The following is a 25,205-nucleotide window of genomic DNA, read 5'->3' as shown; positions in this document are numbered from 1 at the left end:
TTGACAGGCGGGTTCCTTTCCACTACACCACCTGGGAAACCCCAGGACCCCAGGAGGCCTAGGGAAACCCTACTCCTAGCTAATCCCTCCTGCCAACCTCTTCATTGGGTCCACAACTCTCTAGGCTACAGACCAGTGAGAATTTGGCTCAAAGGTATCATTCCTGAATGAAGATTGGGACCAGAGCTTGCTAAAAGCATGTCCTAGACCCTGTGTCTTTTGAGTTTTTCCTTACTGCTGAGATCTTTGGTACAAGTTTGGTCACTTGTCACTCCGACTCCTAATCCTGAGAACTTTAGGGACGACAGGCCAGAGTCTAGGGGAGTGAGGCCAGCTGGACACTGAACCCAGGCCTTGCAAACCTCCACAATCCTCAAGGCACTAGTAGTGCTCCAGACACCCTGGGAGGCACACAGACCATTTTATAGATGAGAAAACTGAGGCTTTGTGTGGGCAGCAAGGACACAGACCTTCATGTCACTCCTGGCTCCCCCCCTTCCTTTCTGTGTGACCTGGAGCCAGTCTGTGACCTCTCTTAACTGTGGCTTCCAAGTCAAGAAGAGGGGGCAGTAACAGTACCTACCCCACTGGGTTGTTGGGCAGAGTAGGGTGACCAGGCATCCCTGGCCCTGAAGGAAGAGACCATAATTGGGGTCGTGAGCCTGTTTCCTAGGCAACCAGTGTTGGAGATGGGATGGACCCAGCTGTCTTAACCCAGGTGTCCTGAGTCTGCTTCCCACCTGGTCTTTGAAAAACATCCTCTGTTAACTTTAACCCAAATCTACTGGAAACCTACTAAGTCTGCACCCCACAAAGATGAGCAAGACCAGGATCAGGGGGTGCAAACTAGGGTTCCATGGGGCTGGTTCCACGCCCTTCTCCAGGTCATTTGGAAGCAGGTGGCCTGAGAATCACACTTTGAGAAACACTGAGGCATGGCCCTCTGTCTGCCGCCACTTGAAAGTGTGGCTGTCAAACCAGCAGCTTTGGTGTCACCTGGGAGCTGCTTCAGAATGCAGAATCCAGGCCCCACACCACCCAGCTGAAGCAGAAACTGCTCTGTGACAAGATCCCTGGAGGTTTCTCTGCACATTTGTGTTTGAGAGGCAGTGGCCTTGAGTCGTGGTTCTCATGACTGCGATTGCAATCATTTGGGGGAGATTTTAAAAAATCCTGGTGCCAGTCCTCACCTCAGACCATTAAATCAGAATCTCTGGGGGTGGGCCTGGGCATCAGGCATTTCCAGGCCTCCCTAGGCAATTCCAATATGCAGCCTATTTGGGGAACCAGGAACCTAGGAAAAGTTATTGTGTCTGGTTGGAAGTGGAATTAATTGAGCTCCAGGGTTTCTTTAGGATGGAAAATCCTACCGGATTAAGAATGTTTGAGTGTTAGCCTAAGAGCCTGAGGAGTTCTAGGTTCTTTGATTGTAAAGTAGGAAATGCTATGATGGTTGGTTAAGGAGAGAAAGTGCCAGAACTGGGTGGTGCTCAGAGCTGTCTCTCAGAGCTGTGGGTGGACCAGCAACACGACTGGTGTTGCCCTCCAGGGACAATAGTGGTGCTTCAGACTCTGAGTGCACTCCTGCGAGTGCAGGTGGGCACTGGGCTGGTCTGTGTTGACACCGGTGGGGAAGAGCCCCACTTTCTCTGCCTCTCCCAACTCTTTGCTCCTCATTGCAGTCCCCAGGGTCCTGCCTCTGCCTAAGACCCCCTGGCCTCAGCATTATGGCTAAACCAGGCCGGGACATGGAGCTGAATCACCTAGTCCAGGACCAGTCGCCTGGCCAAGTGACCCCCAGGCTTGCCTCCCGCAACCTGGTGGAGCACCTCCCCAATGTGCCCAGCTACCGCCCCCCCATCACCCGCATCCCTGTCCTCATCTCCCGGAGGACAAACTTATCCAACTCCAGCTTCGTCAAGGAGACCAGGAGCTCAGTCCGTCGTCTAGGTAGCGTGAAACTGCCCACCCAGCATGCTGGTGTCTGTGTTGTGTGTTTCTGCATGGCTTGGGCTGTTTTCTGCATGGGTGCTGTGGTCTTGGTGTGGGACTGCTATTTGGGCTCCTGGAAAACCACCCCTTTTTCCTCTGCTGACCAGTGTCTTCGCCTTGCTTTGTGGTGATTTAAGGCATAATAGTCCCCTTCTCTCTGTGCCTAAAATTCCACAATTAGCTATTCATTTTTGGGGGTTAAACGTGGCATTTTGCAGGTCATCAGTTTTTATATGGGTTAGTCACTCATACCCTAGTTTAGAGAAGTCATTCAGATCTCCAGGCCAATGAAGAGGCTTGGATCAAGGAGCTGGGTCAGGGGGAAGAATAATCAGAGGGAAATGGACCAGGAGATGAGGTGAAGGTCCATTGCAGACAGAATCTACTGACCTTGAGAGTTTGCTGGGAGCTGGACTTTCTGAGGACTGTGGCTGTCTGCCCAGCAAATTCCCTTTCAGGAAAGGAGAGGCCCCCAGGTGTTGACAGGCAGACCCAGAGGAGAGGTGTCCTTAGGGACCAGTGCAGAGAGAGAGCCTGTCTGGACCCATTTAATTGTGACAGGGTCCCCATAGTGGCCTTCGGGCTCCTGCTATTTGCTGCCTGCTGACAAAGAGCTGGGGGACATACTGGTGCCTCGCGGCGAATCCCTGTCACTTTGAGTCTGCCTTGACTCAAACCAGACCTGCCCGTTTTGCCTTTGATTCATCTGTTTGTTTCTGGATGACCCTGGGCAAAGTTGTCTGTGATATCCATAGGCAGGTCAAGCTGAACATTTCATGAGAAGAGATCCACTCTTATTCTCCCCTCCTCCTGTCTTGAGGTGGGCAGAGTGGGGGTGAGGTGGAGTAAGATCAGCCCGCCTGGCCAAGTGACCTCAGGGCTTGTTCGGTTAGCAGGGACAGCGTAACACCTGGGGTTGGGGGTGGCGGTGGCTCGGGGTGGCTCAGGGCTCTCTCTCAGAGCTCCTGGATAGACGTCATGACCGGTGATGTTCTCCACATGAGCTACTGGGGATGACACGCCAAGCTCAGTCTCCCAGGCCAGCCCTAAATCTCACTCCAAAGGGTCCCGCATGTCCTCCACCCTTGCATCACTTCTTGATTTTTGTATATTCTGTATCAACTCTGCCGGAAGAGAGCGTGGCAACCCACTCCAGTATTCTTGCCTAGAGAATCCCATGGACAGAGGAGCCTGGAGGGCTACAGCTTATAGGATCACAAAAAGTCGGACATGACTGAAGTGACTTAGCACGCATGCATGCAACCATGCACCAACTCTGCACTTATTTGCTTACTCACTTTTTCATTCAATTCAGTGTATTTAAATAGGAAGTTTTACATTATAATTCAAATGGAAAACCAGCCTGGCCTGCCATAAATAGAAGGGCATAAATAGAAATAACCACAAAGACATGGGGAACTAGGTCGTGTTGGTAATTTCTGGTGAGGTGGGGGCCTGCTGAAGGCTCATAGCTGAGTCTGCGGAAGGGAACTAGGACATGTCTGGGAGGCGTTGAGGCCATAGCAGCACTAACCTGAGGTTTCCTCTCTGCCCAGGCTGGATCCAGAGAGAACGGGAAAGGGGGCAGTGGTCTCATTCTGTGTCATCCTTTGTCTTGGCTGTGCCATCTAAAATCATCACGTGCCTTCTCTGGTTCCTGGGAGCCCCACACTTTGAGAAACAGTCGCAGTGACACATTGGGACGGTGGTCTGAACCAACTGTGATTGACACACGATGATTTTAGATGGTATGGCCGAGGCAATGACAGCATGCAGTGACAAGATTATTTCCATTTCAGTGGTTCTGCGTGGCACAGAAGTCTGTATGTATGCTGGTCACCAACCTCAGGATGGGCTGAGAATTTTAGCTTTGGAGCCAGGATGCCTGGGTCCAAATCTGGGCTCTGCTGTGGGTTTCTTAACCTCTCTGTGCTTCATTTCCTTCTCCACAAAATGGGGACAATGATAACAATGACCTCATAGAATGGCTGGGAATGACGAAAGGGTTTATATATACATATAAATAAAGCACTTAGAGTTTAGTGAAACAAATGCCTAGTAGGCACATAGGAAGTGCTTAACAGTAAATATTATTATTCTCTAAACCAATTTAAGCATACAATATTATTCTTTGTGTTCTTAGTCACAGATTCTTATTCTATAAATCAGTATAATATAAACAAATATGATTTCTGTTTTGAGTTCCTACTCTGTCATACTGGCAGGAAATGAAACATTGGGTTTAGGAGGTCCCCCTACCTTTGAGAGAGACTGAGTTTGTACGGTCTTATGCAGGGTGAGGTAGGGGGTGAGGGGACCACGTGGTCCCTCCCAGGCTCCCTGGGACAGCCTCATGGATGCTGAGGCCACGTGTTTTTTTGCTGCCAGGGGGCCATTCTGGAAGCACCTGGGGCCCTGAGCATTTCTGAGAAGCTGCCTTAGTCCTGGCTGCCTCCATGCCCCCAGCCCACCTCCAGCTCCCCTCTCCCGAGGTCTGTGGGAGGCAGGGGGAGGTCCTTGCCAACCCATGGCTCTCTCCTGCTTTGCACAACCTGGGGCACCTCTGTTGAGTCTAGCAAAAGTCCTGCTCATCCTCTTTTCCTGAGGGCTTAGGGTTAGTACAACAAATGCCCCAGAATCTTGAGGTCTGCTTATGTTCCCTCCACCAACTTTCATAATGTGCTGGCTTTTCCCATGTGGCCATTAAAAAAAGCTCACATATCCAAATGTTTCAAAATGCACCCCTCCACATTTTGGGGGTGTGCACCTGCCTTGCTGGTACCCAGACCTGCACCTGGCTACTACTGCGTGGCTTGGCCCAGGTGTAGTGGGGAGTGGGGGCACCCTTCCAGCCCCTCAGCATCCTCTGAGCTCTGCCTAGGGGCACACCTGTCCCCACAGTCCCGGGGGAGGGTAATGAAGCCCAAAACAGGGACACACCCAGTCTCCCCAGGGAGGATCTGATTCTCAGGATGCAAGGCCTCTCAGAAGTCAGGAGAGGAGCTGAGGGGATTATTTCTGGGGGCTCTTGGCAGATGCAAAAACAAGAAAGTACCAAAGGTCACAGGGGTAACAGGCATTACAAAAACAGTCTGCCACCCTTGATTGTAGGAAGCTTCCAAATGTCTCCATTCGAGGCCCTTCAAGAGTGTGAGGCCCTGAAGAGGTAAAATTGTCACTACACGCAGATGACATGATACTATACGTAGGAAACCCTAAAGACTCCACGCAAACACTGCTGCTGCTGCTGCTACGTCGCTTCAGTCGTGTCCAACTCTGCGCGGCCCCATAGATGGCAGCCCACCAGGCTCCCCCGTCCCTGGGATTCTCCAGGCAAGAACACTGGAGTGGGTTGCCATTTCCTTCTCCAATGCATGAAAGTGAAAGGTGAAAGGGAAGTCGCTCAGTCGTGTCTGACTCTTAGCGACCCCATGGACTGCAGCCTACCAGGCTCCTCCGTCCATGGGATTTTCCAGACAAGAGAACTGGAGTGGGGTGCCATTGCCTTCTAATAAATGAATTTAGCGAAGTAGCTGGATTCAAGATTAATATTAAAAAATGAGTTGCAACACTTTATAATAACAATGAAATACCAGAAAAGGAATGTAAAAAAAAGAAACCCTTTAAAAATAGCACCAAAAAAAAAAAAAAAAAAAGGACTTACCCAGTGGTAAAGTGGTTAAGAATCTGCCTGCCAAAGTAGGGGACATGGGTTTGATCCCTGGTTTGGGAGGATTCCACATGCCTTGGAGCAACTAAGCCTGTGCGCTTCCACTACCGAGCCTGCATGTTGCAACTCCTGAAGCCCACGCTCTAAAACAAAAGAAGCTACTGCAATGAGAAGCCCACGCACTGCAACTAGAGAGTAGCTCCTGCTTGCCACAGCTGGAGAAAATCCTGCACCCAGCAACGAAGGCCCAGTGCAACCAAAAATAAATTAAAAAAAACACAAAACACCTAGGAATAAACCTGACCAAAGAGGTGAAAGACTAATATGCTGAAAACTGTAAAATATCAGTAAAGCAAATTAAAGAGGATTCAAAGAAATGGAAAGATATCCCATTCCCTTCCAAGAGGATTGCAAGGATTAATATTGTTAAAATGGCAATTTTATCCAAAGCAATGTGCAAATTTAGTATGATACCTATCAAAATACCCAAGACATTTTTCACAGAACTAGAACAAGGAATCAAAAAATTTTTATAAGGACTATTAAAGACCCAGAATTGCCAAAGCAATCCTGTGAGGCGGCCTAGGGATGGGGGCCATGGAGCAAGAGGCATAACTCTCCCAGACTTCAGATAATACTACAAAGCTATAGTAAAATCAAAACAGGGTTGTAAGGGTATAAAAATGGACATGCAGATCTATGGAACAGTGAAAATAGAGCCTAGAAATAAACCCATACACCTGTGACCAATTAATCTCCAACAAAGGAGGCAAGAATATAAAATGGGTAAAAGACAGTCTCTTTAGCAAGTGGTGCTGGGAAAGTTACCTGCATGTAAATAAGTGAAGTTCGAACATACCCTCACACCATATACAAAAATAAAATGGCTTGAAGACTTAAACCTAAGACATGACATGTAAAACTCCTAGAAGAGAACATAGGCAAAACATTCTCTGACATAAATCGTACCAATGCTTTCTTAGTTCAGTCTCCCAAGGCAATAGAAATAAAAAACAAAAATAAATAAATGGGACCTAATCAAACTTTTACAAGCTTTTGCACAGCAGAGGAAATCATGAAAAAGGGAGAAAGAAAGAAAAGACAGCCTGTGGAATGGGAGAAAATATTTGCAAATGAGTTGATGGACAAGGGCTTAGTCTCCAAAATATACAAACAGTTCCTACCACCACCACCACCAGAACAGCTCCATTGAAAAATGGGCAAAAGACTTTAATAGGCATTTCTTCAAAGAAGATGTACAGATGACCAGTAAGCACATGAAAAGATGCTAACAGCATTGATTATTAGAGAAATGCAAATCCAAACTAGAAGGTACCACCTCACATTGATCAGAATAACCATCGTGAAAAAGTCTACAAATAACAAATGTTGGAGAGGGTATGGAGAAAAGGGAACCCTCCTACACCGCTGGTAGGAATGTAAGTTGGTACAGCCACTGAGGAGAACGGTGTGGAGGTTCCTCAGAAAACTAAAAATTGAATTACCAGATGATCCAGAAATCCCACTCCTGGTCATATACCTGGACAAAGCTATAATTCAGAAGATACATCACCCCTATGTTCATGGCAGCACTGTTTACAATAGTCAAAACATGAAAACAACTAAATGCCCATTGACAGACGAACGAATAAAGATGTGGTACATGTATAAATGGAATACTACTCAGCCACAAAAAGAATGAAATCATGCCATTTGCAGCAGCATGGATGCAATTAGAGATTATCATACTAAATGAAGTAAGTCAGAAAGAGAAAGACAAATATCATATGCAGTCAGTATATGTGGAATCTAAAAGATGGTGCAAATGAACCTGTCTCAAAACAGAAAGAGACACAGATTTCTGGCTGCCACTGGGGAGGGAGATAGGGGAGGGAAGGACTGGCAGTGCGGGACTGGATATAAAATATTATATATAGGGTGGATAAACAACAAGGTCCTGCGGTATAGCACAGGGAACTAGATTCAACATCCTGTGGTAAACCAAAATGGAAAAGAATGTGAAAAGAAAGAATATATGTGTATAACTGAGTCACTTTGGTGTACAGCAGAGATTGGCACAACATTGTAAATTAACTATGCTTTAATAAAAAATTTTAAAAAAGAGGTCTTGTACCCCCATGTCTGCTGCCCCCACGGGCCTGGGAAAGCCTCATCATTCCTACCTTGGGATGGGGAAACTGAGGCCCTGGGAGAGGAAGCAGCTGAGCCAGACTGCACCAGGCCAGACCCTAGGACTCAGCGCCCCCCAGGCAGGCTCCCCAAGCCCTTTCTCAGCGCTGCCACCCCAACCCCCACCCCAGGGCCTTGCTGCTTCTCCAGGCCCAGGGAAACCAGGCTGGGCTCCAGGCTGTGTCCGGGAGCTCCTGTGACGTCACGGCTGCTCCCGTGGCTCCTGGGTCAATGGCCGCCAGGGGCATGGCCCTCGGAGGGCCCTGGACACCGCATCGTTGTGTCCCCTGCATGGAGCTCTCCTGTGGGCCCTGTGTGGAGGCAAGGCTGCCACGGGCCCCTCCAGACACACACACTCTGGCTTCCCCGTAGAACACAGCAAGGCTCCGGGGACCTGGCTCCTCTCTGACGCTGTGTCCTCCTTCCCCTCCCCAGTACCTGCCACGGAAGAGCACCCCAAAGTGCAGGTGGAAGACGCTGATGCTGACAGTCGCCCCCTCATCGCGGAGGAGAACCCACCCTCTCCCGTGCAGCTGCCCCTGTCTCCTGCCAAATCCGACACCCTTGCGGTCCCAGGATCAGCCACAGGGAGCCTCAGGTCACCGTCTATGCTTCTCTTGGGTGTTTCGTAGCACTGTGCCATCTGTACATTTGGTAGAAGAGGACACTGGGGCCAGAGAGGGGAAGAAACTGGCCCAAGGTCACTCAGTGAGGTGCCGTCAGCATTGGGACCATGGGCCCACCTCTTTCCAGGTCTCCTAATTCCTGGTTTCAGGCTCTAGAAAGAGATCTCTGAGGAAGCCCTGTCCAGAATACCCTTGAGTGTATGGTTTGAAGGGGGTAATAGATGTGACAGGGAATTATTGTTAACAATTACAATGGGAATACCAAAGAACTCTAGATACAATAACCATCCCTCATCCCACCACGCTAGGTTAGGTTGTGGTTTTATTTTTCTGCCCTCTCTTCCATACCTTATTTGTGGGCCCAGGCTTCTGAGTGGTTTTAATTGAAGGTAGGATTGGATCACATCTCATCTGAGACCACATCGTATTTATTGAGCCCCTTTCCATACTGCTAGACTGTCACTATGATGCTGTGTTGACACCTTCCAGCTCCACATGTCAGAACAGACGTAACAATCCTTGCCTGTTAAATACGAACACGAAGGTGCTATGGATATCTCTTTGGTCCTCTGCCTTCGTCCTTGGGCTCCTTTCTCGAAAGTGAAATTCCTGCTCAGGGTTGCACACACTTGTGCTTCTTGAGATAAGTTAGTTGCTGCATGGTTAGAGGTGGTTTTGGACAACCTGAGCCAGGTAGCTGAGAGCGTTCCTGTATAGAGCTATAGGCAGGCTGTGAGGTGCAGTACTGTGCTTTGTGAGTGGTTATTAAAGTGGTTATTAAAGAAGAGCCACCAGTGCCTTCCCTTTGCTGGCTGGATTGAGAGATGGTTCTTTTTTCTTGATTAATTCTTGCTCTCATCCATGAGCTCTTGAGTAATTTCTCAGCTGAAGTCAGGCGCCTGCTGGGATAGAAATGGCTGGATGTCGTCAACAGAGGTTCCCAGATTTTAATGTGGAGAAGAGAGGCATAATCTCACCTGGTCTCAGAACACAGCTCACAGACACATCAGTCCTTATGGCTAATTCATTGAATCATATACAGAATACATATAGCAGAAGACAAGGCACTACCATGACTGTGGACATCTGGTCTACCTCCCTCTATTCCCTTTATTAGGGTGGAGAAACTGTACAGGTTGGATTAAAGATGGATACTGGGGAGCAGCGATGAGGGGACTAGGGTCACATGGGGCTAGAATCCAAGCTCCTACCTTTTGCTTATGAGCTAGGTCTGTGAGGATCCTCTGGTTATCATTCATTTGCAAACATTTTTTGAACATCTTTATGTGCCAGCCTCTGCCTGTCCTAATAGAACTGATATTCTAGTGCGACGGAGATAGTGAACAAGTAATCACACAAGACTCCTCCAGGGAGTTGCTAAGCAGAACATGACTGTGAGAAACTGGAGAAGCCTCAGCCTGAGCTTGCCCCCAAGAAGGAATTCTGATGCCTGACGTGAGAGACCAATGGGGCTGTCTGTGGTCAGGGATGGAATGAACACAGGGCAATTGATGGGAGCAGAGAAGCCACCCAAACAGAGGGGTAGAGGGGGGCATGTGGGCAAGGCCCTTCTCATAGCGCAGAGCTGTGGTTTGGAGTGAATCCCAGGTCACCACTTACCAGATGTGAGGCTTGAAGCAAGTCATTTGATCTTCCTAGGCCTTCATCTTTCCATGATAAGATGGGGATGAAACATTCCCTGTACCTTAGGCATGTGAAAATTCAACAAACTCCTGTAAGTGAAGTGCTTAGCACAGGGCCAAGCACTGGGCAGTGCTGGGGGAACAGAGCTTCTGACTTACTTCCACTTTCTGGACTCTCTCCAGATCCTCGGAAGGCACTGGGATGAAGGCAGGAGGGCTGAGTTTAAGTCCTAGTTGTGAGATTACTGCCCCAGTATTCTTGTGTGCAGGCATCCTTTTTTTCAGTATTTATATATTTATTTGGCTACCAGTCAGTTCAGTTGCTCAGTCGTGTCCAACTCTTTGCAGCCCCATGGACTGCAGCAGGCCAGGCTTCCCTGTCCATCACCAATTCCCGGAGCTTGCTCAACCTCATGTCCATTGAGTCAGTGATGCCATCCAACCATCTCATCTGCTGTTGTCCCCTTTTCCTCCCACCTTCAATCTTTCCCAGCATCAGGGTCTTTTCCCTGATGGCTATTTGACTATGCCAGGTCTTAGCTGTGGCATGTGGGATGTAGCGCCCTGACCAGGGGTCGAGCCCGGTCCCCTGCATTGGGAGTGCAGAGTTTTAGCCACTGGACCACCAGGGAAGTGCCCTGCAGGCCTCCTTTTAACTAGAGTGTAAAAGAGGCGAACCCATGAGTCTTGCCATTTTAGTTGAGTTGACAGAACATAGTAGGGTCGTTCCAGAGCTTCTGGAATAAAGCAAATGCTGCACATCCCTCTGACTGTATCCCTCTAGAAGCCCTAATGGTGGAATCCTGAGTCACGGTGGTGGGGGATGGTAGAAGTACCACATGTGTTCAGATCTAGACACCATCAGCCAAGACACCAGTGGTTCCAAAATCAACACTGGTGGACTTGGACTGAATGGTGGGGACGCAGGATAGTTTAGTCTTCATCCTTCAGATAGGGAAGAGGGAGCTTCAGGAGGGGATGGGGCTTGTCCCAGGTCACACCACGTGTAGGAGACCAGACTCCATGGCCTGTGGGTATCAGTTTTTCCAATCAGGGGCACATCTGTTAAGGGAGGGAAGCTGAGCTCATAGGAGAGTTAACAGGATGGAATGGGAGCCCTCACACCTTATTGGAGGCTGGAAGGGTGGTGTGGTGGAGAAAGAGGTGGGGGTGGGCTGGGGAGCTCTGTGCCGCCAGACTGGGAGGTGGGGGGAGAAGGATGTTTAAAATGAGACCTGATTGAGTGATAAGCACCTCATTGAGCTGGTTAGATTTAGTCCCATTTTGGGCTTCCCTGGTAGCTCAGCTGGTAAAGAATACACCTGCAATGAGGGAGACCTGGGTTTGATCCCTGGGTTGGGAAGATCCCCTGGAGGAGGGCATGGCAACCCACTCCCGTATTCTTGCTGGAGAATCCCCGTGGACAGAGGAGCCTGGTGGGCTACAGTCCATGGGGTCACAAAGAGGCAGACATGACTGAGAAACTAAGCACAGCACACACAGTCCCATTTTACAGAGGGGAAAGCTGAGGCAGCTCAGAGAGTTTAAGTTAACTTGCCAAGGTCACACATTGGGAAGAAGCAGGGCTGGGGAGCAAACTTGGGTTTGCCTGATGCTGAGTCCATCCTGTTACTTTTACATGAGGCCACTGAATGGATGCAGAGACTAAGGTCCAGAGGCCGGCTGTGTCCCCTCTTCTCCCTTTTTGTTTCCCTGCAGGCAAGCGAGGACCCTCGGGCAGCACCATCCTCTGCCCCCACCTCCCACCCAGGATTTGCTCTGGGTGATCTGCAGGGCTCCAAGTTGGCTCCCTGCCTGTGGCTCCTGCCTCCCTGAAGTCCCTTTCCATGTCTGTGTTCTTGCAGGAAGAGGCTGCCTTCCCAAGATGATGAGGCTGAAGAGCTCAAGATGCTGTCACCGGCTGCATCCCCCGTGGTCGCCTGGTCGGACCCCACCAGCCCACAGGGCACTGAGTAAGTGGGGGCTGCCTCTGGGGTCTCACGAGTCAGAAGTCTGGGTGGGGATGGGCAAGCAAAGGGAGGTGAGCTGGGGACAGCATGGATGTTTTTAGAACACTCTGCCTGAAGGTAGACTGTGCCAGTGGTTTCCAAGCAGTAAGGGAGGGCTGGGTCCCCTGCCCTGGCTGCTTCTGGCTGGCCCAGCAGTTGTGCAAAATCTGGTCTGCAGAATGGGCCGGGGCTCTGGGCCTCCTGTGTCCCGAGCCACAGAGAGTGGACCTGGGGAAGCCAAGTGTTTATAAGCTCCTCAGGTGATTCCAATGCAGCTGGTCCATGGAACAATGTTTAAAGGCCACTCTGAGGACATCAGGGCCTGTGTCTCTGATATCTGCCTGTCTCAAGGGCTGGGCCAGTGGGAGATGTTTTCCTGAAGGGTCTACGTAGGCTAGTGATAACGAATCCCCCAGCCCTGGGCTCTGGCCTGGGCGTCTCACCTCCTCCCCAGCCATACTCCTGGAGTGACCTCAGGAGACCACGGCCTTTCCTTCCAGTCTTTTTTTTTTCTGCCTGTAATTTTACGGAGTTTATGCTTAGCAGTATTGCGGAAAGTTCAGAAAAGCCAGAGAAGCAGGAAAAAACCCCAAACCTCATGTATCATCCAGTGATTGTTTTTAGTGTACAGTGGGAGTCTCATCTTATGCAATAGGATCAGGGCGGGGTTAGGGTTCATATCAGAAGATAAGGCAGAAATCCTGTAGAATAATAAAAATTCCCATTGGAGAAAAGCTCTTAAGGTGGTCAGCATGGAGCCCTAGGTATTCCCTTAGTAGGTTAAGATGCTATAGCAAATAGACCTCAGTGTTTCAGCGCATAAGGAACAAGATGGTTCATGTCAGTCATGCCATCAGGTGCGTGTTTCAGGTCAGTGGCAGACTCTGCTCTCTGCAGTCATTTAAGGACCCAGCCAGCAGTGGCTCTGCCATCTTTCTGCGGCTTTCAAGATCTCACTGGTCAGACTGGAAAGGGAGAGTGCCAGGCTGCTCTCCATAAGGAGGCCTGCAGTTGCACAAGGCTTGTGCGCAGAAGAGAGCTGACATGGCCACACGTGGGCAACGGGGTCCCTGGCTGGGTGGCGACTGCTTCCCAAAGTGGGTGAGCAGTTCCTGTCTCCTCCACCCCTGGTGCCGTCTCTCATTATGACCCCACACTGCTTGTCTCCAGCTCAGCTGAGCACATGAAGAGTAGCTGGCTTGAGTTTCAGTGCCTCAGTGTATGAAAAAAACAATAGATCTGTAAACACCAGTATCATCCTCAGCTCAGCGAGAGGATCACAGGCCACTCAGCAAAGAACAGGGAACTAGGCTGATTCACACAGCCACCCATCTCAACTCACCCAGAGCTCTGGACCCAGGCTGAGGGGACTGTCAGGCAGACTCTCATTCATTCTGTCTATGTCTGTCTCTCTTGATGCAAGTTCATACATTTTAAATTCCTATAAATTAAAAGGATTTGTAATGTATCTATAATGTTTTTTTAAATTTTAATTGAATTAAACTAATTAATTAATTTATTTTGCCCATGCTGCATGGCTTGTGGGATCTTAGTTCCCTGACCAGGGATCAAACCCATGACCTTGGCAATGAGAGCTCAGAGTCCTAACCTCAGGACTGCCAGGGAATTTCCTGCACTGTTTTTAAAATCAGCTATTTCCTAAACCTCAAAAAGTAGCCGCTGTCCCCTCTCTGATCAGTCCTGTATGTCATGTGAACCCCAAACTGAGTCTAACGGCCCTGAACTGAGTTCCAAGAGTTGCCCCCTAAATTACAAGTGGAATCCAGAGTTTTTCAGAATTGCCCATCTGAATCAGAGCCTGCATGGTACATTTCCTAAAAAGCTGGGTATCCCGGTGCAATTCCCAGGCTGAATTTCCTCCCAGGAGATATTAAGGTGGGTTTGATGTTTTGATGTCCAGAGGGAGACTGGGGCAGGATTGACCCCCTCCAGCCAGGTGGGATACAGATTCTGCCCTTGCCTGGGGGCACAGGGGTCCCTCCCCACACAGTCCGCTCAGCTCTGGGTGCTGTTTCCACAGTGACCAGGACCGTGCAACCTCGACAGCCAGCCAGAACAGTGCCATCATCAATGACCGGCTCCAGGAGCTGGTGAAGCTCTTCAAGGAGCGGACGGAGAAGGTGAAGGAGAAGCTCATCGACCCTGACGTCACCTCCGATGAGGAGAGCCCCAAGCCCTGTGAGTCCAGAGCTGGTGATGGTCCACTGGACCCAGGGTGTGGTGGGGCTCCTGGAGTCCTCTTTCAACTCATAGGGAGGGTAGCCCCAAGAAAATGGTGGGGGTGCTTGAGAGAAGCGCAGATCTCCACTCTCTGGAATTCGAGATCCTTTGTATACAGTTTTAGCTACGTGTCCAGGGGTGGAAAGAAGGTCAGAGTTCTGGCCGGTGATCCAGTTGTACTTAGCTCTGTCTCCCAGAGGGCAAGTTCCCTGGTTGACCTTCTGTCCCTTTCCTGCTTGCAGGCAGGTAGGTGGTCCACCCTGGGGCATATGTCATGGTCTAACACTCAGATGGTAACCATAACCCACTCTGGAACCACGCAGTCTTAGTTTTCAAAGGCCTTGGTTACAATATTTATGTGGAAGTTTTCTTCTTTTAGAGTACCAGGAGGAAATAAGAACCACGCTCTCTTGCCAGGGAGGTTTTCTAGGTTTTTCCAAAGGAGGCTTGTGTCTTCGAACTCAAAATACCGACAATGAACCTAGCAGAGCCTGACTTCATAATCCTAAAGCTAGAAACATAGCCATATTGAACCTTTGAGAGCCAATCTCTAGTTCACCAACAAACATCTCCACAGATGCAGAGGGAGGCTGTGATCCCATTCAGTGTCTTGTTTTAGAGACGAAGATTCCTGTGCTGAAAAACATAGGGCAATGTTTTCCTGATTCCTGGGGGTGGGAGTTCTGGGTACCAATGTCCCCCCACCTCCAGAGAGAACCAGGGTGTCCAAACAAGCATTGACACACAAGCAGACATGCAACTGAACACCCAACTTTCCCAGAAACACCTCATTTTAGGCAGCTCCTGAGCAGTGGTCCCCTATTGGTAGTAGGTAAGCGTTTCAGAGCAGGTGCTCAGGCTGCCATTTAAGAGGATATGTGGGGTTTGCTGCAGGAGAACACGCAGAGCTTGTGGCTGGTTGTGGAGAGCTGTCAGGGTCCCCTCAGCTCCAGCTCCAGCATCTGCAGTCGGGTGCCTTGTCTTTGCATCCTCAGCCTGAGCCCCGGGGCTAGGTCAGAGGGTCACCAGTGTCATCCCACAGCCCCAGCCAAAAAAGCCCCAGAGCCGGCCCCAGAAGTGAAGCCAGCTGAAGCGGGGCAGGTGGAAGAGGAACACTACTGTGAGATGCTCTGCTGCAAGTTCAAACGCCGCCCCTGGAAGAAGTACCAGTTTCCCCAGAGCATCGACCCGCTGACCAGTGAGTCCTGGGAGGGCAGTGGGCGTGGCCACACGTCATGGAAGGGGGCGGGGCGGGGCGGGGACAGAGAGGGGCCCAAACAAACTGAAGTCCCTGGACTAGGAAGGAGGACTAGGGCACCCGTCTTAACAGGCAAGGAAACTAAGGCACAGAGGAGTTAACCGGCCTAAAGACGCAACTAGTCAGCGGCAGACTCAGGACTCCTGACTCTTGGCCAAGTCTTTTTTCTACTCTACCCTTACTGGCTGCTTTCCCAGATCTGCTGCTCTGAGCAGAGGAGGGGAAAAATTCTTCCAACATCTCAAGTGAAGTGCCTCTCACTTGCCCTTTAGCTCACTTTATATTCTTCAGGAATAACAAACCTTCATATGTGCACAGCACTTTACAAAGGGTTTCCCTGCCTTTTCTTTTCTTTTTTAAATCTGACTTCTGTGACTTCTCTGAGGAGGACAGAGCAGGGACCAGAGAGGGACTTTCCCAGGGTCATACAAAAAGTCACTGAGGGGCAGGACTCCAACCCTGGTGTCCACGGGTCCTTTAAAATGCCCAGGTTGGGGGGAATTCCCTTCCAGTCCGATGCACATTCACTGCAGGGGGCACTAGTTCGATCCCTGTTCAAGGAACTAAGATCCCACAAACTGCTGGATGTGGCCGAAAAATAAAAGTAAATAAATAAATAATAAAATGCCCACGTGACCTACAGTATCCATCCTTCCACACACCTGTCCATGTATCCATCTGTCCATCTTCTATGCATTGTTCACTATTGTGTATTTAGGAAAGCAGGAAATACATTTTTGGAAAAAATTCAACCAGAGTGGATCAAAAGTGTTTTCTGTTAGCTGTCTATGAACTGATAATGACCTCACATCCCCTACTGAGAGTATTCCGTTTGTTAGGGCCTAGCTGTGATTTATTTTTATATCAAAGATTGTTTTTTATGCTCCCCCCGACCAGGCTTCCCTGGTGGCTCAGTCTATAAAGAAACTGCCTGCAATGCAGGAGACCCAGGTTCGATCCCTGGGTTGGGAAGATCCCCTGGAGAAGGGAATGGCAACCTACTCCAGTATTCTTGTCTGGAGAATCCCATGGACAGAGGAGCCTGGTAGCCTATAGTAGTCCACGGGGTCGTAAAGAATTGGACACAACTGAATGATTAACACTTTGACTTTCCCTCAAGAAGGGCCACATTAAGAGCTGCTAAGAAAGTGCAGATTGATAAGTGGAAATAAGAAAGCCCCATTCCAATCACACGGTGAGGTGAGGGGCCCTTCTCCGGCTGAGGTTCTAGCACCTTCCCTCCCCCACCCCTGCAGACCTGATGTACATCTTGTGGCTCTTCTTCGTGGTGCTGGCCTGGAACTGGAACTGCTGGCTGATTCCCGTGCGCTGGGCCTTCCCCTATCAGACGCCAGACAACATCCACCTCTGGCTGCTGATGGATTACCTGTGTGACCTCATCTACCTCCTGGACATCACCGTGTTCCAGATGCGCCTACAGTTTGTCAGAGGCGGGGACATCATTGTGAGTCACAGCCGGGTTGGGGGGTGGCTGGGGGCAGACCCTGCCGCCAGAGCCCCTGATGCTGGGATGGACAAGAAGCTAAATGAACAGGGAAATCTCAGGACATCCACTCGTGCCTATTCAACAGCATGGTTGTTTGTTTCACACATCTTTGATACATTCGAATTACACACATCTTCATGTGTGGGTAAAATGGTCCCTGGACCACCTGATGGAGTTGAAGAAGTAGTCCAGAGAATGGTCTTTAGAGTAGGCAGACCTGGTTCAAATCTTGGCTGTATGAGAACTAACTGTGTCACCTCTCAGAGCCTCAGTTTTCTCATCTTTAAAATGGGGATAGTAATTGTTCTCACCTCTTACCATTGCTGTGAGGCTCCATGGAGGTGATGTATGCAGAGTGCTCAGCACAGGTAACTGCTGACAATCGACATTTCCTGAGTCGGGGGGGGGGGGCGGTTCCTGCAAAAAGCACACTCCTCAGACCAGTTGGGGAGTCCATATTCTGGTGCACTTTCTGGGGAGGAAACCAAAATCCTGACTGGGATGTGGCAAACTCCCCATCTCCCTATGTAGGTCATTTTTCAAAATTCCATGCAGGTGGAGCTGGGTCTCCTCTGTGTGCAGACAAGTTGAAGTTGAGCTGCTAAAATAATTCACAGGAAGAATTCCCTGGGCAACCTCCTTCCTGGTCTGATCAGAGCAGTGAATAAGGTTGCAAATGATCCAGGTGAGGCTAACGTACTGAGAGAGTAAGGTCAGCATCCCTGCTTTCCATCTAAGAAGCTGGAATCAAGCTGAGTGACCTTGGATGACACACCCCCACTCCATCTTGGGGAGCTCGATCTCCCCATCTGTAGGCTTTCACCAGGCTTCGGTGGTCCATTCAATGGCTCTGCACCCATGGGGCTGTTACTTGGACAGGAAGGTCGAGGTTGGGTGGGAATTTGCATCACTGCTCTGATGGGGTCAGGGGGAAGCTCTCATGCCATTTCACAGTCATTATTCCATTTTATTCCAGACGGACAAAAAGGAGATGCGCAACAATTACGTGAAATCTCAGCGCTTTAAGGTGTGTGCCAGGGGTCTCAGGAGGCTGTGTCTCTGGGGGCCTGGGTGTTTTGAGGCCAGTGTGATGTGGCTTCCCCCACAGGACCAGCACAGGCTGGAGCTTGTTGGTAGGATACCTGCTGCCGTAGTTTTAGCCCCTCCATGGGCATCCTGACCTCGCCTTTCCATTGAAGGTGGAGAACCCCACCACTCACCCCATCCCACAACCCTGGGAGTTACACGCTGTTTTATACACTGTGGTGTCCTGCTGGCATTTCAGATGGACATGCTCTGCCTCTTGCCCTTGGACTTACTCTACTTGAAATTCGGTGTGAATCCCCTCCTGCGCTTGCCCCGCTGTTTGAAGGTAAGACGAGTGGACTTCCCCATCCAAGGCCTGCAGCTCCTCTGGTGCTCTGTACTGGCACCAACATCTTGATGCCTGGTCTAAGCAGCACTGGTGAGGCATCAGGAAAGGGTGGCTGCAAGGAATGATGGGAAATTCCTTACGATTGTTAGTGCTTCTTAGCTGTGCTGTGTGTTAGATATTGTTCTGGAGGCTTTACAAGTGCTGCCTCCTCAATTCCATGAGGTGAGGGTTATTAGTACTAGCAACAACTTAGGGTGACGTAGGAGTCCGGCCACACATTCAGATCCATCCTGGCTCCCCCTCCCACTGGGGGGCTGCAGAGAGAACCCTCGGTCCTGGAAGCTGTGGGGAGTGGGTGGGGAGGGGAGGGCAGTGGGCCACCCCTGATGCCTTGCTCTTCCTCCCAGTATATGGCCTTCTTTGAGTTTAACAACCGCCTGGAATCCATCCTCAGCAAAGCCTACGTTTACAGGTGAGACCCCCGACACGTGCACACACATGTCCCAGGATATTTGCAGTAAGAACAGAGCAAGACATTCTCTACCCAATCCCTTCCCCTTTCAGCATCCCCCGGCTCCCAGGCCCCCTAGCCACTACCACCCACCGGAAGCCAGGCCTCTTCCTCATCCTTTTTTGAAGGGATGTTTGTTTTTTTAAAGATCCAGGAATGTCCCGTTTCCCCCAATTGTGAGGAGGGCACATGCAGGCTGACGTGTGTGGCTCCCCTGCATATCCAGGGAGCTGGGCCTCGATTTGGTTTCAGCTCAGGAAACTGACCCCCAAACACTCAAACATGGGTGGTGGGCTGTAGGGACACAGTGGGCCATCTTGCGGATGCCCAGGCTTGGAATACAGGACAAGCCAGGCCACGCTGGGGGACAGGGCTCCTCTTGATATCTCTCAGGGGCAGCGCTTCTCTGCATGCATGTCCTTTCTTTGCCCCCCGCCCCCACCCCACGCATTCCCTCCTCAGCTTCTCCACTTCCCCAGAATTGTCTGCACATGTAGCTCTGTGCCAATTCTGGGACCCAGTCTTGACAACTTTCTGTTGGAGAATCACCATTCCTAGCCAGCAAAGTCTCAGCAGAGCAGCCAGTAGGCCCCGTAGTATAGCCACCGGTTCCCATAGGCCAAGTGTCTGTCGCACCAGGCAGCTGGGCAGGGCCTTGCGGCTCCGATACGGGGATCTCTGAGGGTGCTGGGGAGGGTGAGGACTAGCTTGTTTCCTGCAGTCCCCACCCCTGGGCTGAGATATCATCGCCACCTTTTCGACTGCTGCGTTCGTGCCTTCCTTCTTCTGCAGGGTTATCAGGACCACAGCCTACCTGCTCTACAGCTTACATCTGAACTCATGTCTCTATTACTGGGCGTCGGCCTATGAGGGCCTCGGCTCCACTCACTGGGTTTATGATGGCGTGGGAAACAGGTGAGCTGCAGTCTTCCTCCTGTGTCTTAATAATTCAAAGCACCAAGACTCCTAGAGAGGAGTCCCGCTGCCGCCATGTTGCCGGGTCACCTCGTTCCCAAGGAATCAGTGCCAGGCCGCAGTGGGCACTTGGTCAGCTGTGGTGACAGAGGCAGAGGAAGAGTTCAGGCCCAGGGGGCTGCGAGTCCCCTCAGGCAGGCCCTGCCTCACCCTGGGCTGTGCCCACAAGTGATGCAAAATGCTCTCCATCCAGCTTGTCAACACTTTGACCTCCTCCTCACACTTGCTTCTAGCTTGAGCTAGAGCAGGTGGTCACTTGCATCCAAGGTGGTTTCTTTTTTTTTTTTTTTTAAGGTTTGTTTATTTGCTTTTGGTAGTGCTGGGTCTTCGTTGCTGCACACGGGCTTTCCCTGGTTGCGGTGAGTTGGAGGCTACTTTCTAGTCACAGTGAGCAGGGCTCTCATTGTGGTGGCTTCTCTCGTTTCCGAGCACAGGCTCTAGGCATTCGGGCTTAGTTACTCTGTAGCATGTGGGACTTTCCTGGTTCAGGGATCAAACCTGGGTCCCCTGCATTGGCAGGCAGATTTTTGACCACTGGACCAGCAGGGAGGTCCCAAGGTAGCTTCTTTAGAGTGGCTGTTGGTCCAGAATGTCTCCTTCTCGGGCCAAATGCCTCAGTACTTGGCCACAGTGACCCTTCGCCTTCTGAGATGGGCCTGTGGCCTGAGGAGAGCTCACCGGGAGAGTCTGAGGGTCCAAGGCAGCCCAGCATGCAGGAGGGGGAACCTGACATCCGCTGTGGGGTGCTGTGTGTCGGGGGTGGGATCAGGGCCCAACCCCCTGACACCACCACTGACCCTGCTCCTGTTCCCCTTAGCTGAACCCACCTACAGCCCCGGTCCAGAGACCATGACTAGACCATTCATTCACTCACTCACTCGTTCATTCATTCATCCCCTCACAAGGGGGCAGAGAGAGGACTCACAGGCCTTCTGTGCAAAGGGAAGAACAGAAGCTATTCATTAAATCTTGCTCTGTGACTTTGGGTAAGGCCGTTAGCCTTTCTGAGACTCAGTTTTCTCATCTATAAAATGGGGGTGGGATCACACAGATTTCTCATGAGAAATAAATAAATTAACGTGTGTAACACATCCAGCCCATGCGTGGACAGGAGTCAGTGACCCCACTTCCTAGCTGTGGTCACTCTTAAGGGGAAGCCAGCACACCAGGAACCTAACCTAGGGTCACAAACCCCCCTTGAAATCGGAACTGAATTTTGGGAGCATGCTGACTTCTGAGGAGAAGCTTCCTAACTGTCCTCAAATTCTCAGAGGGGTTTGTATCCCACCTGGCTAAGAAGCCATTTCCCAGGGCGGGGCCTGGCACCCATCACAGGCAGGCCTGCACGGATGGCAGGCAGAGCGGGGAAGACAGGGCTAGCCCTCTGGGGCTTCCCTGTGCCATGGAGAGGCACACTTTCTGGCAGCATCACCCTTTTCCAAATAAAACCCTACAGTGAAACCCAAGATGTGCAAAAGCACAACTAGTGAAGGAGAATTCCTCTAAAAATCCAATATCATTCATAATAATAACTTTCAAAATAGTGAGCATTTCTTGAATGCCTGCTATAGGCCGAGGGGCCTAAGGACCTAAGCTCCTATATATTTGGTTTCTTCATCCTGCTTTGCATTGGCCAGGTCTGGGGCAGTATGCAGAGGTCTCCACAGGTCTAGTCACATGGAATATTGAAGAGACCCCTAAGATGTGCCATCCATGCCAGTAGCTGGCTTCTCTAGTCAGGAAGGGCTTCAGGGAAAGCCAGAGCTATATGGATCACTCATCTTCATTCTGCTGGTGGCCCAGCAGCACCCGGCACCCAGGCAGTGCCCAACTCAGTCCCCCTAAAGGGGACTTGATTTTCTTAACGCTCAAGAAAATTAGAGATACCAAGGGAACATTTCATGCAAAGATGGACACAATAAAGGACAGAAATGGTATGGACCTAACAGAAGCACAAGATATTAAGAAGAGGTGGCAAGAATACACAGAAGAACTATACAAAAAAGATCTTCATGACCCACATAACCATGATAGTGTGATCACTCACCTGGAGCCAGACATCCTGGAATGCAAAGTCAAATGGGCCTTAGGAAGCATCGCTACAAACAAAGCTAGTGGAGGGGATGGAATTCCAGCTGAGCTATTTCAAATCCTAAAAGATGATGCTGCAAAAGTGCTGCACTCAATATGCCAGCAAATCTGGAAAACTCAACAGTGGCCACAGGACTGGAAAAGTCAGTTTTCATTTCAAAGAAGGGCAGGGCCAAAGAATGTTCAAACTACTGCACAGTTGCACTCATCTCACATGCTAGCAAAGTAATGCTCAAAATTCTCCAAGCCAGGCTTCAACAGTATGTGAACCATACACTTCCAGATGTTCAAGCTGGATTTAGAAAAGGCAGAGGAACCAGAGATCAAATTGCCAACATCTGTTAGATCACAGAAAAGGCAAGAGAATTCCAGAAAAGCTTCTGCTTTATTGATTACGCCAAAGCCTTTGACTGTGTAGATCACAGCAAACGGTGGAAAATTCTTCAAGACATGGGACTACCAGACCACCTGACATGCCTCCTGAGACACCTGTATGCAGGTCAAGAAGCAATAGTTAGAACCAGACATGGAACAACAGACTGGTTCCAAATTGAGAAAGGAGTACGTCAAGGCTGTATATTGTCACCCTGCCTATTTAACTTATATTCAGAGTACATCATGTGACATGCCAGGCTGGATGAAGCACAAGCTGGAATCAAGATTTCCAGGAGAAATATCAATAAACTCAGATATACAGATGACACCACCCTTATGGCAGAAAGCAAAGAAGAACTAAAGAGCCTCTTGATGAAAGTGAAAGAGGAGAGTTTAAAAGCTGGATTAAAACTCAACATTCAAAAATCTAAGATCATGGCATCTGGTCCCATCACTTCATGGCAAATAGATGGGAAAACAATGGAAATAGTGACAGACTTTATTTTCTTGGGCTCCAAAATCACTGCAGATGGTGACTACAGCCATGAAATTAAGACGCTTGCTCCTTGGAAGAAAAACTATGACCAACCCAGGCAGCATATTAAAAAGCAGAGACATTACTTTGCCAACAAAGGTCTGTCCAGTCAAAACTATGGATTTCCCAGTAGTCATGTATGGATGTGAGAGTTGGACTATAAAGAAAGCTGAGCACCAAAGAATTGATGCTTTTGAACTGTGGTGTTAGAGAAGGCTCTTGAGAGTCTCTTGGACTGCAAGGAGATTAAAGCAGTCCATCCTAAGGGAAACCAGTCCTGAATATTCATTGGAAGGACTGATGCTGAAGCTGAAGCTCTAATACTTCGGCCACCTGATACAAAGAACAGACTCCTTGGAAAAGACCCTGATGCTGGGAAAGATTGAAGGCAGGAGAAGGGGAGGACAGAGGATGAGATGGTTGGATAGCATCACTGACTCAATGGACATGAGTTTGAGGAAGCTCCCAGAGTTGGTGATGGACAGGGAAGCCTGGCGTGCTGCAGTCCATGGGGTTGCAAAGTCCAACACGACTGAGCGACAGAAGGGAATTGAACTGAAAGGCTGCTTAGCATGCCCCCTGGTGGCCAGAACTGGTATGATGGGGGATTGACAGGGCAGGCCTGGCCCGTGGGTCTGAGATTTTCTTGGACCAGGTGGTAATGAGGGCCTGGAAGGCCTAGGGAGAGCCCTGCCCTAGGTCTTGCAGAGGCCAAGACCCCCACTACCCAACTCCCTTCTCCACCCCTCCCCCAGTACTCATTGCACACTGACTTGCCTGCCTCCCCTAGATAGTGAACTTCCTGAGGGCACAGGCCAGTCTATTGTTCTCCACTGCTGGAACCAGTGACAGTGAAGGTGCTGGTAGCTGACACTTCCTGAGGGCCCACCATGGGCCAGGCGCTCTTTTCACCTCACATCATCCTCATGGTCTCCCTGTGAAGGACGGTCTATGGCCATGCCCCTTCCAGAAGAAGGACCCCGGGGCTTGGCGAGATGGGTTACTTATGCAGTGAGAAAGTGTCAGGACTGGGTTTGAGCCCAGGCAGTCTGTGCCAGAGCCCATGATCTAACCACAATACTGCATAAATAGCTGGTGAGTGGAGCCCAGGGGGGGACCAGTTTGGGATCAATCTCAGACCAGATGATTGGCCAGTTGGATGATGTTCTCCATTTCCCGGCTAAGCAGGGACCCTGGCAGCATGGATGTATCAGGACACTGGGGACAGGGCAGGCTCTGGGCAGTTCCTGTGCCCTGGTAGGATGACAGAAAGTACAGGAAAGCCTGCTGAGAATGCCCTGAGTTTAGGCCCTGCTGACCTCAACCTTGCTGACCCCTTGGAGGGCACAGTCTGAAGGTCTGAACATAAGCACCTTGGTAATTAAATCCGTTTAAATAGCTATAAAGGTTTTACTTCTGTATCGATTAAGTTATTGTAAAAGCTTAAGTTTATTTTTGTAGGACTTAATGGCTAGGAATTAGAACAGTGAGGCTGCTCTGTTGGAATAATGCAAACTTGTAATTATTAATAAACATGCAAACCTTTAAAACTCAAAATAGTGAGGGAGGGACTCTTGCTACTTTGTGTGATTACACAAGCTTGGGCATTTCCTATGCCTTGTACCACACAGCAGGACCCCATTGGCCACCTCCCTTCCTGATGGCTCATGCGCCTGTGTCAAGGGGTTACTGACGGTGGGTAACAGCTTAGAGAGAAGGTGACACCTGTTTTCCAGTCCCAGCCCTGGAACTTGCCAGCTGGTGACCATGGGTGTTCCCTTTCCTTTTGTGGCCCTCAGTTTCACTGTCTGGTTAGTGGACAGGAGAGGGGAGGGTCAGAAAAGGTGACCCTCGAGATATTTTCCAGTTTTAAGCTTGTTCTTGAACCTCATGATGGGAGAGCAAAGCAGAGACTGTGGACATTGAAAACATACGGAGGGAAACTGAAGGATCCCAGGCATCAGGAACCGGAAAACCCTGGTTTATTCTCTTGCCAAGTATTCCAAGCAATCTCCGGAAGCCTCAGTTTCCACATCTGTAAATGGGGATGACAGCATGTCTCTACAGCGTCAGGGCAGAGTCATGACCAAACCACACAGCACCTGCAGACATGCTCTGTACGCTGCAGAGGGTGCTGCAGTTGGGAGAAGGATTTTTTTCCTTTTTTTTTTTTTTTTTTGCACTCATGAGCTATAAAGCTTTATATT

The 25,205-nt window shown here is 50.0% G+C and overlaps 1 protein-coding gene and 1 long non-coding RNA gene across 2 annotated transcripts in view; one reads left to right on the top strand and one right to left on the bottom strand.

Moving 5' to 3' along the window:
* The window catches only part of CNGB1 (cyclic nucleotide gated channel subunit beta 1), a 72,402-nt gene that overhangs the window by 25,432 nt on the left and 21,765 nt on the right, over positions 1–25,205 (top strand). The window contains exons 17-25 of the mRNA XM_061387344.1: positions 8,288–8,450; positions 11,987–12,094; positions 14,172–14,329; positions 15,414–15,569; positions 16,886–17,094; positions 18,113–18,163; positions 18,422–18,508; positions 18,919–18,983; positions 19,815–19,937. Coding sequence (XP_061243328.1) covers positions 8,288–8,450; positions 11,987–12,094; positions 14,172–14,329; positions 15,414–15,569; positions 16,886–17,094; positions 18,113–18,163; positions 18,422–18,508; positions 18,919–18,983; positions 19,815–19,937 — 1,120 coding nt within the window. The remainder of the gene's footprint in view (positions 1–8,287; positions 8,451–11,986; positions 12,095–14,171; positions 14,330–15,413; positions 15,570–16,885; positions 17,095–18,112; positions 18,164–18,421; positions 18,509–18,918; positions 18,984–19,814; positions 19,938–25,205) is intronic.
* Positions 13,606–16,973, bottom strand: LOC133230236 (uncharacterized). Its single transcript, XR_009730798.1, has 2 exons — positions 16,888–16,973; positions 13,606–15,007 (listed from the first exon to the last, which is right to left on the bottom strand). It is a non-coding gene; the product is annotated as an uncharacterized LOC133230236 (long non-coding RNA).

The sequence above is a fragment of the Bos javanicus genome, chromosome 18 (genome assembly GCF_032452875.1).
Source record: "Bos javanicus breed banteng chromosome 18, ARS-OSU_banteng_1.0, whole genome shotgun sequence".
Classification (NCBI taxonomy): domain Eukaryota; kingdom Metazoa; phylum Chordata; class Mammalia; order Artiodactyla; family Bovidae; genus Bos; species Bos javanicus.
The sequence above is the reverse complement of the archived record's forward strand: the minus strand, read 5'-3'. Positions and strand labels throughout refer to the sequence as shown.